Below are 13,922 nucleotides of genomic sequence, written 5' to 3' on the forward strand. Positions count from 1 at the left end.
AATTGGACAGATCCAGACTGTGGGGCAGACTATGTTCTGAACTCTAAAAAATCAGTCATGAAGACAGAAGGAAAGGTGGGGGCTGTTCTACATCAAAAGAGACTAGAGGGACCAAGGTCCCCCAGCCAGGAGGGGTAAAGCCAGGGCACAGCCAGGTTGGCTGCTCCAAAGCCCACGCCACACTCACGGCATGCCTGCTGCCTCCCTAGACAGAAGCCGCTGACAGCAGGGACGTGCAAACAGATGTAGATTAATAGAGTGCAAAATCTGCTTATGAGTTCCATGGGGACATGAAGCGATATCGTGTCCTTCATCTAGTGTGGCTTCCAGGAGAGCCCGATAATCCTCCCAAATGCCCAGAAAAGGAGCTATGCATTTGCCTTCGGGAGAGTTACTTTCTCCCTGGGCAAGTTTCTGTAGGACCCCTGAGTCCTCTAAGGTTGCTGCAAAAAGGACCCTTTGGAAGCTTGGGCTGAATTTTCCATAAAAGGATTAAATGGGATAATGCAAATTATTAAACACACATACGCATTTGAGATGAGGCTGGTGGCAGCCAGGTGAGGGGAGCCCTGCCTTTTCCACGCAGAGCAAACTGGGCTGCCCCGTTCCCAAGTGTGCCCCTGGGTCCAAAAGTATCCATTCTGCCTGTTTCCTCCGTCTGTCTCCCAAACATGATCTGGCTTTGGGAGAAGAATGTACCTGCACGACTCATTTGTCCTTGCTTTTCGGGGTCTACCAGACCCCCTGAAGCCCACCCAGGCTACACTGTCAGCTAGGGACAGTGGAGCCAGCAGTGCTGCCTCGTCTCCCAGAAGGCTGCCCCTTGGCAAATCTCCATGTCCGGGAGTGTCCTGAGGGCCCAGCCAAGGCCAGCTCAGAGCAGAGCGTGGACCTGCAGCCTGACTCCTGGCTTGGAGCCCTGTAGGTGGCCTGGGTGTGCTGGTTTCCCTGCTCCTTCTCCTCACACCCCCTGTCCTCCCCTGGTGGGGTAATGACTAGCAGTGAGAGTGCACACTGGTGTGCAGCTGGCACGAGCCCAGCCTCTGCCCTGGGTGCTTTTGAATATTCACTCGGTCCCCACAACAAATGTAAGAGGTCCGTGCTCGATTATCTCCGTCTTACAGGGGAGGAGATCGAGGCACGGAGATTAAGTAACTTGTCCAAGATCCCATAGCTAGTTAAGCAGGAAAATTGCCTCCAGAAAGCGTTCTGATATCCGAGTCTTTACCTCGCCTGACTGCTGGACTGATGTTTTTGTATACTCAGGAGGAAGGAGCTTGTACAGGGATTCTGTGGGAGGGAGGCTGAGGGAGCCCTTGGGCCAGCAGGACACTCAGAGGAGGGGGAGGAGTTTGGCAGCCCGTGTGCGTGCGCGTGCACGTGTGTGTGCGCGTGCACGTGTGTGTGCGTGTGTATGTGTGTGTGCATGTGCATGTGTGTGTCTGTGTCACTGAGGAGCCAACAGCAGCCCCTGCAATCGGGGGTCTCCACTGCAGGACATGTAAGGAAACTGCCTTTCCTGTTAGAACAAATCCCAAAGGCTCAAGTTTTGGGGGGGAAGGGGTGGCCCATCAAGTGGTCCCAACACATATGAGCCGAGCCTCTGAGCTGTCCCCCTTCTGGAATTTTGTCTCTTGGTCCTCTCTTCACCATTGTCTCCAGAACTGTGGACAAAAGTCGCTTTCCTTAATCGCTCTTAGCTCGGCAGAGATTTCTGCAGGTTTCACTTACGCAGCAGAACACAAAGTCCAGAAAACGTGTTGCTCAGAAATAGCCTGACACTCCAGGCGCAGGCCCTCAGCGGGCCCACCTGGCCCCCTGCACCTCTGCCCAGGTCTTGGCCCTCTTACCCCTCTCCCTCCCACGCGGCAGGCAGCATCTTGCTCCCCATCCCGCGGTGGCTGGCTCTTGGACCCCCAGCCCTCCAGCAAGGGGGTTTGGTCAGAGGGGCTGACTCAGGCCTCCTCCACTGTGATTATCTAAAGGAATGGCTCCCCCCCGCCCCGTGACACTTCTTTCCCCCTCCTCTCCCACGGAGGCAGATAAAAGAACAGCATCCTAATCACAGAGTGGTCTGAGCATCAGACCCCAGCCTCAGTGATGGTATTTCTGTCACATCCTAGTGCCAGGATCAATGACAGCAATCAGGAAAGAGATGAAAGGAGAGAAAACCCAAGATGCTGTAATTTTCATGGGGATGGAGATAATTCTGACTCTGACATCGCCAGGAGAGAGGTGGCTGGTACACATCAGAGGCCACCTGCAAGCAATCACATGCAAATGTCCCACTGGGGCCTCTTTCCCTCTTCCGTTAGCAGCAAGGGGTACAGCCCTTGGTGGAAACACAGTGCTTGCTCTGCTGTCTGTTTTGGGGTTGAACCTTTGGTTTGGGTTAGGGGTTGAGCAGTAGGTGGGAGTGACATCATAGTTTAAAAAAGTACTTTGGGGCTGCACTCACAGAAGGTCAGGGGGGTACAGTGGTTAGGCCTGGGCTCTGGGGTTAAGCAGTCCTGCACGTCACCCCATCTCTGCTGTTCCTAGCGGTGTGACCAGGACAAGTTACAGGCATTGAGCCACTCTGAACCTCAGTTTCCTCCTCTGCATAATAGGATAGGAAGAGTACCTACCTAAGAGGGAGTAAACGGGATAATGCACAGAGTCTGGGCACATAACAAGTGTTCAGTAATTATGAGCTGCCATTATTGTTGTTACTGTTATTTTTATGATTATTATCACACTTATATCAACAAAGAAAGGCCTGGGGATTTTCTAGTTGGAGAATGGAAGGGTGGTGAGTCACATTCATCAATTCTCTGCAGAGTTATAATATTTAGAGAGGGTGATGACATGCTGTTCTCTAGCCCCACCAAGAGCAAGGCCACAAGAAAAATAAATCAACCCCACAGTGTGACAGTTGGGCCTGGATCTAAGGACAGGGAAGAGACTGAAGGGGGGTCAAAGAGAAGAGTTTGACCTGGGTGGGGAAGGGCGACAGAGTTTGACAGGGCCACCACTGTGTGTGGCCTCATTCTTCCCTGGCCCTGAGGAAGGATAGTCGTGCAGCATACAGTTCCTGGGGTGCCAGCGGGGACCTGTAGGGTGCTTTGGTGCTGAGCCACCACTAGCCACGGGTGGAGGCAGGCCAGAGGCCAGGGAACCCTTAGAGACCCGCCAGAGACACCCAGATGCCTCTCCCGTCTGATGTGTGATGACAGATGGAAGCATTTCGGCCCCTCTGGGCAGGTCAGATGGAGCATGTCGGGCGATGGCTTGCAAGCTCTCACGCCCATCTCCGCCTCAGATACCTGCCCCCCTGCAGCCAACAGCACCAGGGTTGGGGGCCGTGCCGTCCCCACTCCTGGGAAGGACGAGGGCCTCCAGGACATGCCAGCAGAGGCTGCTCAGGGGGAGAAGGGGCTCCTGGAGTGTGCCCTGGGGAGGAGAGAGATCAGTCAGCCTCGGGGGTTAGAGGCAGAGGCCAGCCAGAGAAGGCACCACACCACGTGGGTCACAGTAAAGATAGATGCAGACAGTCCCTGGCACCTCCAGGTCAGTTTGCCAAGTGGTCAGCCATTGTGCAGTGAAGCGCGATGAAGGTCCGTGTTGTGCAGTCTGGTCCACACCCAGCTCTGCCACTTAGTGGCTGTGGGAACTTGGGCAAGGCACCTAACTGAGCCTCAGTTTTCCTCATCTGCAACATGGGATAGTCATGTCCATTCATGCATCTGTTCAACTAATATTTTATTTCTGCCTTAATTGGTGGGGACCACCTACCACGCCCCCGGACACTCAGCTAGGGGCAGGAAGTGTGACGAGGATTAAAGTACACACCGTCTCTGCCACCATGAAGCTCACCTTCTATTGGAGAAGACACACACTAAACAATGCATAGTTTGTAACTTTCGAATCTGTCCCACACTTGCCTTGTGCTAGGCTTGCTGGGAGGAGTGGAGGGAGCGACAGGGAGACATGGACTTTGCAGGGTATGGATGTCAGACAACGCACCACTCCGTTGTTCTGTTACAATTGTGATAAAGGACACAAAAGTGCAGAGTCTGTAAGAGGAGGCCAGCCCAGCCCAGGGCTCCTTGCAGGGCTGCCGGGAGCAGCGGGGAGGTGGTGGGTGGAGATCCCCCACCCCGCCTGCCCAGGAGGCTGCAGGCTGATTGCCCTTGAGGCGGTCAGGTAGCTCGAACCTCAAAGGTGTTGGGGCAGAGAAGGCCCCGCCCGCCCTGAGAGGACACTGTGAAGGACCCTCCACTTCCACAAGGCCCCTTATGAATGAGGATGGCCCTGCACCTGGCTGGCCTGTCCCCAGTCTGGAGCCCTTAGGATTTAAAGGTCGTAGGTGGTGGGGTAGGCGAGAGATCGTTCCAGAGACTGTTCTTTGTGTGAAGGGAGGGAAGGCCGCCTCCTCTAGGGAGTTGGTCCTCTGCCTGAAAAACATTCCTTCCAGGGCTCCATCTGTTGGGACCCCCTGGGGTTCAGGATGGAGTGAGGGGGGTCTCGGTTCACCAGCCTGAATCAGAGCCTAATTCTCAGGTACCCAGGAGCCCTGTGGGCTGCAGCGGGGTCCTGGCAGAGGGGCTGGGGAGCCTGGTGTGGGAACGAGGTCACCTGCCCCCTCCCCCACGCCAGGCGTGGCAGGGCCTGGGGGAGGGACACCCTGCCCGGTTCCTTCCTCTTCAGATCCCTTCTCTGCCCAGCACCTCCCCTTTGAAGGTTATTATCTCCTCTCCGGTCTCCTTCAAGGACTTGGCTGCGTTCCCCAGGTTGCTCTGGCGTCTGGCGCAGCCACAGTGTGGTTCTGAATTACAATGACCACGCCACAATGTCCGAGATGCTGAGGTCCCCGTGGGCGGACTGTGCACCCTGCAGGCGGAGGGTGGAAAATGTTTACCTCCAACCACGTCCCCAGCCTGCAGCCCCCGTGGGGAGTGGGCATGGACGCCCTGCGTTCCTACCCCCACCTGTTAGCAAGACAAGTACTCTGAACTCTACTCCCGTATCAATTATAGATACAAGTGGTCTTTATACTGTTGTTTTATTCATTCCACAAACATTTACTGATCTGCTACTACATGCCAGGCTGCCGCTCTCAAAAAGACACCGTCCTTGCTCCGTGGGGAATGTCCAGCCCTCGCAGTGAGATAGGGCTGCGTGGGATGCTTTGGGAACACCCAGCTGGCCCTGTTGGGGGAGCCACTGGCGTTGGGTCTTTTTTAAAAAAGTAATTGATTGATTATGTTAGTTGTAATAAAAAGACAGAGTGTAAAACTCACCATCTTAACCATTTTTAAGTGTGCAGTTCAATGGCATTAAGCACCTTCACACTGTGTGCTACCGTCACCACCATCCATCTCCAGAACTTTTTTATCTTCCCAAACTAACACTCGGTGCCCATTAAACACTAACTCCCCATTCCCCCTGCCCCAGCCCCTAGAAACCGCCATTCTACTTTCCGTGTCTGTGTACTGACTACTCTCGGCATCTCATAGGTGGAATCATACAGTATTCGTGCTTTCTGTTGACTGGCTGATTGCATTAGCATCATATACCGAAGGTGCATCCATGTTATAGCATGTGTCGTGTTTGTCTTCCCTTTTAAGGCTGAATCCTACCCCATTGTATGTCTGTACCGCATTTCATCTGTCTGTGCATCCGCCAATGGGCACAGGTTGCTTCCACCTTTTGGTTGTTCTGAATAATGCTGCTGTGAATATGGGTGGACGAATATCTGTTCACACCTCTGCTTTCAATTCTTTGGGTCCATACCCGGAATGAGATCGCTGGATCATATGAGGGTTCTATTTTTGGCTTCCTGAGGAACTGCTATGCCGTTTCCACAGGGGCTGCACCATTGGACCTTCCTGCCAGCAGGCACAGGGCTGCAGTTTCTCCATGTCCTCACCTGGGTTGGGTCTTGACAAAAGGCCTGAGTGTCCTGGGACACAGAGTGGGGGTCAGTGAGAAACGGAGCCCACAGCCAACAAAGACTTAGTATTTTGGCTCTGTGGACCCAAACAGGAGTCCCTGGGGAGATCGGGAGGGAGAGGACACAGAGCAAAGAGCCACGACCGGTTGAACTTGTCTAGCTATGTCTTTGAGACAACTGGCATCAGTTGTGATTTGTGATCCTGATTCTAATAAAAAAAATTCAGACATAAGAAGGATTATTCTGGGCTGGGGTGAGTCAAGGAAGACACTATGAAGACAGAAGAGTTAGAATTAGGTCCTAAAAGAAGAATGTGGTTTGGTTTTGACCTTTTAAAAAATAAACATTTTTGTTATATGAAGGACATATGTTCTTTGTAGAGAAATTGGAAAATAAGAGCAGCATAGAGAAGAAAATAAAAGCACCCACAGTCTAGCCCCCCAGAGGTACTAACTCTTGCTAGGTCTTGGTGCAGTTCCTCCCTCCCCTTGTGTGCTTCTCCTTTAGGAGGCGTTTCCCCAGATCTTTCCAGACTCTGCAAACAGAATGTCTGTAGGTGCTGGTTCCGTCCGTGGATGGGCAGGGCAGGGTGTGGGTGGCAGAAGCACGAGAGGGCACCGGGTGGGTGGGAGGCCCCTGCAGCAGGCCCTGGGGCTAGCAGGGTGGATGTGAAGGCAGACCTTGACCCAGGCCCTCTGGACCCTGTGCTGACAGTCTGGCTGGTCCCTGGGCCCCTCCTCTTGGACTGCACTTGCTGAAGGAGAGTGGAGATGGCGCAGCTGTCCCAGGGCGGATTCTCCTGTGGGTGGGCTGCGTGCAGACACCGTGAACTCAGCGTGCGCGCCGTGCCTTCCTGCTTTGCCTTTCCCAGCCCGTGGCCTCACATGGCCCCAGGGCTGCTGGCACTTCCCATGCCCCTCTCTGATCTCCTTTCTGCTACCCCTCGAACAACAGCCCTCCGGTGTCTGCCGTCAGCCAGTGTCAATAAGACGATACCTGCTGGTGTGAACTCACCTGAGGGACGTGGATGACTCCTCGCTCGTCCTTTGCCTTACTAGGGGCATGAACCCACATGACTCTCCAGGTTGGATGATTTGGAGCAGATGGAGGGGGCACACGGCAGGGGACAGTCCTCTGGGTCAAAAAGAAACCGCTGGCCGATTCAGAGGCCCAGCCCCGTCAGCCTCCCCAGCCCACCCTGGGGCCTCCAGGGCCCTTCCTGCCCTGCCAGGCTCTGCCCGCCCCCCTGGGACCTTCGGCTCCTGACATCCTGGAGTTGGGCTGGGACCTTGCTGTACTCCCTTTCTGCCCCCACCCCGTGGGCCCTGGCTCGGTTCTGGACGTGACTGTGGGAGATCAGAGGAGCCAGCCATCAGCACCGCCGACCCGCCCACACCACTAGCAGAACTCAGCCCCTGGGCGGCCAGAGATGCCGCAGGACGTGGCTGTCTGCACAGGAGCAGGGCCAGACGCTGACACCTGCACAAAGTCACGGCCTGCTGGCAGCAAGAGGGAGCACCCGTGAGGAAATGCGCTTCACCAGAGACCCTGTGGGTGCAGCAGAGCCCAGGCTGCTCCCAGGGCTGAGGGGCCTATTGTGGTCAGTGGCACGCGGCGCCTCCCACTCTGGCCCCCAGAATGGGTGCAGGCGACCATGAGTGACGGATGGCAGGCAGTTAGGGAGGTGTGCATGCCAGTGTGGCCCTCCCCCAGCTTCTGAGCACCCACCACACGGCCCCATCCTCTCTCCAAGAGGATCTCTCCGGCAGGTGCTAAGTGGTCGGTTAGCGCCTTCCTGCACGCCCGGCCGGCCTGGGTCGGAAATGGTCCTCAGTCAGCATCACCGAGGAGCAGAGCAGAAAATCTTGGCCAGCAGAACAGACAGTCTGCTGTTGGGTAAACCTTGTAAAACAGAGGAGCCTCCAGGAGTGACAGTCACTAAGCAGAGTCCTCCCCCAAAGCGACAGAGAAATGTGACTTTGCCTGTGACAGGAGGTGGGGGAATGTGGAGGTGGCAGAGTTTCCATAAACGTGTGGGGGAGGCTGCGGGGGCTGCAAAGTTGGAGAAAGGCCTCAGAGAGCTCGGAGGCCTTGCTTTTTGTCACTTGCTCCTGGCTGGCTGGTGACCTGCCCTTGCCGGTCCCCCAGTGGCTGGGGGGAAAGGACTCACTAAGGTCCAGAGAGGTCATCTGTGGAGAAGGACGACGACCACAGGCCTGGCCTGCCTGAGTGGCCAGGTGAGCTCAGGCAGATACAGGGGGTCAGAGTTCGGCGAGGCCCCGGGTCCATATGCGTCTGCCTTGTGTGTCGGGGGTGGCCCACCCTCCTCTTCCTCACTCCCCACCAGGTGCAGTGGGTTACCTGGCCCAGTGGCAGTCCTGCCTCTGCTGGGTTAGGAGACTTTTTCATCCCAACCCTGGGGTCTTACTGGTCCCCAAAGCCAGGTTTTTGCTGCATAGCCTCAGCCTGGGGGTAGACCAGGCCATGCTGCCTGCTAGTCTCACGTGTGAAATACTGTTGTTAGCCAAGGGGACACTCGCCGAACATGTTTCTTAACTCATGTGCAGCCGATCTTAACCCCAACTCTCCTTGGTTTTGATTTCCTGAGAGATAAAGGATTTCCAGAAAACTATGTAAAGGCTGCTTTTACAGAGATTCCTTCTCCCTGGGTGGAGTGGGGCGGCCACCTGAGAGGGAGGCGGGAGGGGGGCCAGGATGGTGTCTGCAGGCTCTGTCCCCCCAGTATACAGACCCTCATACCTTCCTCTGGTGTGGGGAGGAGCCCGTCTGCCAGACCCCAGGCATCAAAGCTTACAGAGAATCCGTACTCCCTTTCATCTTCCGGCCCCCACCCAGTAGCTGCCCCTGCTGGAGCAGCTTCCTGACGTCCTGAGTCCTGTGTCTTAACAGAACAGGGTCTCTCCTCTCTGCTCCTCTTCCTCCTTGTCTTTTCTCCTCTTCCTCTCATTTGTTTTGTCTCTCGTCCCTGTGTCCCCAATTTCTCCGACTCTATGACCTTCTTCCTGCAGTTGCCTTTGCTAATCCCAGCTGGGATCGGAGTGGCTGGAGGAGCCAGAATTCGGGAATGGCTCAGGGCCCGGGGGCTGCCCTCTGTGTTTTCTGGGAGGTGGGACAGCCTGGCCAAAGCCTGATGGCCCAGCCTTTTCCATGTCACCGCGTGTGAGCAGGTGAGCAGCTGCTGAGAGTCCCCTCTCAGTGGAGTCCTGTACCCGCCCAGGGGCCGCAGCAGCCCAGCACGACCCCCCGACCCCGCTTACCCCTGCTCCATCTACCGCGCCAGAGCCTTGAATTATGCCTTTAATTTGTCTGCGGGGCCAACACTTACTGGTTCAACTCCTGAAGCCCGGAGCCAGGTTGCCGGCGTGGCCTTGACAGGTGACTCAACTTTTCTGTGCCTCAGTTTTCTCACCCCTAAAAGGAGGAGTCTGACCTCACGGAGTGGCTGTGAGGTGTGAATGGGTTCATCCACGTATGAGCTTGAAACAGTGTCTGTTTTAAAATATAGATTTTATTATGATTCAGGTGTGGTAAGGCCAAGAGATCAGGAGACGAGTGCCGCTGAGAAGACAGTTACAGTTCTGAAGAGGAGGGGACACGCCACGCAGGGGACACATGGGGAGGCACCAGGGTCGGTCAGGGGGCAAGGGGGAGGCGTGGGCAAGAGCCTTTGCCGTGGTTTCTATGGGAAGGAACAGGGGAGGCTGGGCAAGGAGGTTGGTGACTGGCTAGTTTGAAGCATTTCCTTGCGCTCTGGGGTGCAAGAGTTGTGCCAGTTGCCTGGTCCCTGTCCCTGGGGTGATCAGGGAGGGGGGAGTACTGGTCAGCAGCATCTGGACTGGGTGGTTTGCACATACGAGGTGCACTCTAAGGGAACCGGCCGGCCCTGGGAGGCACAGTCTCTCCACATCAGGCCTCAGATGTCAAAGCATTAGAGTAAAAGGACATGCTTAGTCAAAGGGTATGGTGTGTCAGTTAGCCAGGAGGAATAAATGATAAGTATTTGTGGTGATGGATGTTAATTAGCTTGATTCAGACATTCCGTATGGCATATATGTATCATAGCATGACTTCGTACCCCATAAATACTGTCATTTGTCAGTATTCAATTTAAAAAGACATGCTTAATACATCAACACACATTTTGGGGGTCAAACGACAAAATATGTTTAGTTCTACATTCTTCATTTTAAAAATGAAACTGTCAGTTCTGGAACCTCAGAGTCCCGGCGTGTGGTGGCAAGAGCAGACCTTGGAGCAAGAGTCGCTCCCTGCTGCCACCTCCGACTTCTCGGCCCCTATCTGTGAAATGCGGACGCCGAGCCCCCACCTGCGGGGCTGTAGGGAGGACTCAGCAAGATGCCGTGTGGGAAGCCCCCGGCTCGGTGCCTGGCTACCAGCAGCATCTCAGTACCTGAGAGTTAGGATGTTTTGTGTCCTTTTTAATAGAAACCTTTAGGGGCCTATATACATTCTGGCCCTGGGGACTTTCCCCTGGTCTTTCGTTTCCAAGGAAAAGGAAAACATTTCCAACCTAGGGAGCACAAGCCGCAGAAAGGGATGAAAGATCTGTCAGCAGCTGGTGCACGGAGGACCTGGCAGGGACGAGGTGGGGCTTCCAGAGACGCTGACAGGCTGTGCCTGCCTCTTTCTCCTGCCTGGGCCTCTTTTAGTCTGTCCCTTCTAGGGGACTCCCTCAGGATGGAGGGCTGGGAGGGCTGGGGTCTGCTTGCGGTTGGATTCCCTTCTGTGTGGCTTTGTAGGGCCACCACTATGGCCTGAAGTGGGTTCCAGAGCAGAGGTACCACAGGCCCCTCGTGCCTAGGACCGGCCCAGCTACCCTGAGGGGCCACTCAGAGGTCAGCGCAGGTCTGAGAGGTGACAGAGTTGGCGCCTGGCCCCGTCTCACACCCCCATGTGGGTACACCCCCAGCCTCATGCCCCTTCCCCTCCTTTCCTCCAGGGTGGGAGTGGGGTGCAGGGAGGGCACCGAGACAGGGGCAGCAGCAGGAGCCAGCATTCTTGGCTGCAGTGCCAGGGCCTCTTTGTCCCCTGGCCAGCAGTGTTTGGAGCCCCCAGACTCTTGCTGGCCGCAGCCCTGCTCAGGCCTGAGGAGCCCCTGGTGGGGCGCTGGCTGCAGACCCTGCCCCGCCTGCCTCACAGGGTCTGCCCTGATCCCTCAGGCTGCTGAGCCAGAATGCTGCAGACGGGGGCTGACACCGACGGAAATGCGTTTCTCACGGTTCTGGTCTCAGAGTGGAAGTCACTCAGGGTGCCCGCGTGGGTGGGTTCCGATGAGGGCTCTCTTCCGGACTGCAAACTGTCAGCTTCTCCTGGTGTCCTCATGTGACAGAGAGGGCTAGAGAGCTCTCTTGGGTCCCTTTTGTAAGGGCACTAATCCCTTCACGAGGGCTCCATCCTCATGACCTAAGCACCTCTCAAAGGCTCCACCTTGTCATACCACCGCATTGGGCCTTGAGATTTAACACACGAATTTGGGGGACACGAACATGCAGTCTATAGCAGGGTTCCCCCCTTTACCTGTCTCCCCAGCATCCTGTTCGCTGACATCGAGGGCTTCACCAGCCTGGCGTCCCAGTGCACTGCCCAGGAACTGGTCATGACCCTCAACGAGCTCTTCGCCCGCTTCGACAAGCTGGCCGCGGTGAGTCACCCTGCACCGGGGCCAGGGTGGCCTGGCCTGGGCTGTTGAGGGCGGGTGCCGTGTTCCAAGACCCCTGAGCCCCAGGGATAGGCATATGCCAGGGTGTGCCCTGCTGGGCAGAGCCTGCTGGTGACAGACAGAGGAGTCACTCAGGCCATGACTATGTGTCCTTACACCCTACATCGGCCCTGGTGACACACTGAGTTGGAGGTGCTTTCAGCAGTGTCACTGGCCATGAAAGAGAGTGTGGGGGAGCCCTCCATGTCCCCATCTGTGGAAGAGGGTGGCGAGGGCTTGTAGGTCATCCTACCCAAGCCCCTAGCAGAATTTCTGTTTAGGGCAAATTAGGTGCCGTAGAGCCACCTTCCCGATGAGGTGGCAGAGTGATAAGAGGACGAGTCTGAATTTCCAAGTGGCCTGCAGCCAGCCACACGCCACTCCCTAGAGGCTTCCAGAAAGGGAACTCTTTGCTGTTTGTACAAATTGGAATTAACACTCCACAGCAGGGCCCCTGTTTATACTTCTGTTGTCCTTTCGCAGCTCTGGGCCTTTGCAGAGTCATGATGTGTAAGTGGCCACTTGCTGTAGTTTCCACTGATGGGGGGACACGCTCCCCTTCGCCAGCACAAGGCACCAGGCCTGCAGCTGATGAGAGGCTGGTGCTGTCGGGGCCGGTGCCGGGGCCTTGGAGGGCCTTGGGTGGGTGGACTCACACTCGCCAATGGCTTCTGTCACTCGAGTGAGGAGAAGGGGTGCGTGCTTGGCACTTGGGCACCGATGGGACTCAGATGAGCCCAGACCACACAGGCATTTGAGTCCCAGCATCCTAACTACTCTTGGGAGCCAGATTTGGACAGCTCAATTGACGATTAATCCATTAGGGCTGACATTCCATCTCAATCCCAACTGTGCATTGATGGTGGCCTTCAGGGTGGCCCTGCAGCAGCTGTCTCTCAGCAGCAGTGGTGGGCAGGTACTTCAGCTCCGTTGGTGTCTTGGCACTTATGTGCTTGCCTGTTTAGCAAAACTTTTTTTTGATAAAAATTTCAGACAGGCTGAGAGTCAGGTGAGCTTTTGCTTAAAGCTTTTTTCTCCCTGCCTCAGTCTTTTTGAAAAAGAGGAAGAATCATAAAACCATTGATAGGCTCTTAGGGAACAAGTCAGCGCGGTGCAGATGCAGAGACCCTCCCGTGCGGGCTCGGGGCCTTCCCAAGCTGGCCAGGCTGCCCTGCTTGCAGAGCTCCAGTGGACCAGCTAGACTGTTCTCGGGCCTCAGCAGAGGCTCATTAAAAGTGAGCTTCTGAGTCTGGGGAAGCTGGAATGCCTCTCTTGTCTCTCTGTCCCCACCATCCCTCCTGCCCCCATGTCTCCTGATAAGCCCGTCCTGGGACCATGTGGAATTCTGGCACTGGGTCTGTGCTCACTGCCCTAAAAGGCAAGTTATTCCAGGCATGGGGCGAATCTGTTTGCTTCCTATTTCTTTCCCTCCCACTTCTCTTTCCTACTATTTTTAATTTTTAAAATTAATTTGCTTTTCAGGAGAATCACTGTTTACGTATTAAGATCCTGGGGGATTGCTATTACTGCGTCTCGGGGCTGCCTGAAGCGAGGGCCGACCATGCCCACTGCTGCGTGGAGATGGGCATGGACATGATCGAGGCCATCTCGTAAGTGCCTGGCCCCGGGACTGTCCACCCCACAGCCCGAGTGGCTGGCTGAGCCCCTGGCTGCCTCATGGGCCCATGGAAGGTGGGGTGAAGCTTCTCCCAAGGACCACCCGGCCAAGCTGGAGGTTGACTTGCACCTCCAGACTCTTCCTTCTCCAGGGCTTCTTTCTCCACCGCAGCCTGGGAGCTTTGCCCAGAGGAAGTGCGTAGGAAGGGAGGCTTGCGGGCTCCAGGAGAGGACAGGCTGGCAGCCGGGGCTGGGCCCTGTGCCGTGTGAGGGCCTTGCACTTCCAGTGCTGGTGTCGTCTACAGACACCCAGCCAGGTGTAGACCCCGCTGGCTCCACTTCCCCAGATGGGAAAAGTTGGGCTCACGGCGAGGGGAGTGGGTGTTAAACGAGTCCCCAGAGTAGTACTACTGAGCAGGTGGATTCGAATGCAGGTGTTCCCATTTTGAGAGACTCCATCCTTCCTGTGAGCAATAGCAAAAAGGCTCTTTGGCCAATTCGTGGTCATCACAGGCATGGAAGGAGCCTTGGTCATTGCAAAACGTGGACAATCCAAGCTTATATGTCAGCCAGAGAGCAAGTCAGACTTTGCGTCCAGGTCCGGTAACTTTGGGCCTTAGAGATAAGCCT

At 55.7% G+C, this 13,922-nt stretch overlaps 1 protein-coding gene across 3 annotated transcripts in view; it reads left to right on the top strand.

Moving 5' to 3' along the window:
- The window catches only part of ADCY5 (adenylate cyclase 5), a 149,484-nt gene that overhangs the window by 93,547 nt on the left and 42,015 nt on the right, over nt 1-13,922 (top strand). For all 3 annotated transcript variants that reach the window (XM_045540126.1, XM_045540127.1, XM_045540128.1), the window contains exons 4-5: nt 11,507-11,618; nt 13,158-13,285. In XM_045540126.1, coding sequence (XP_045396082.1) covers nt 11,507-11,618; nt 13,158-13,285 — 240 coding nt within the window. The remainder of the gene's footprint in view (nt 1-11,506; nt 11,619-13,157; nt 13,286-13,922) is intronic.

This window comes from Lemur catta, chromosome 1 (assembly GCF_020740605.2).
Source record: "Lemur catta isolate mLemCat1 chromosome 1, mLemCat1.pri, whole genome shotgun sequence".
Taxonomy (NCBI): domain Eukaryota; kingdom Metazoa; phylum Chordata; class Mammalia; order Primates; family Lemuridae; genus Lemur; species Lemur catta.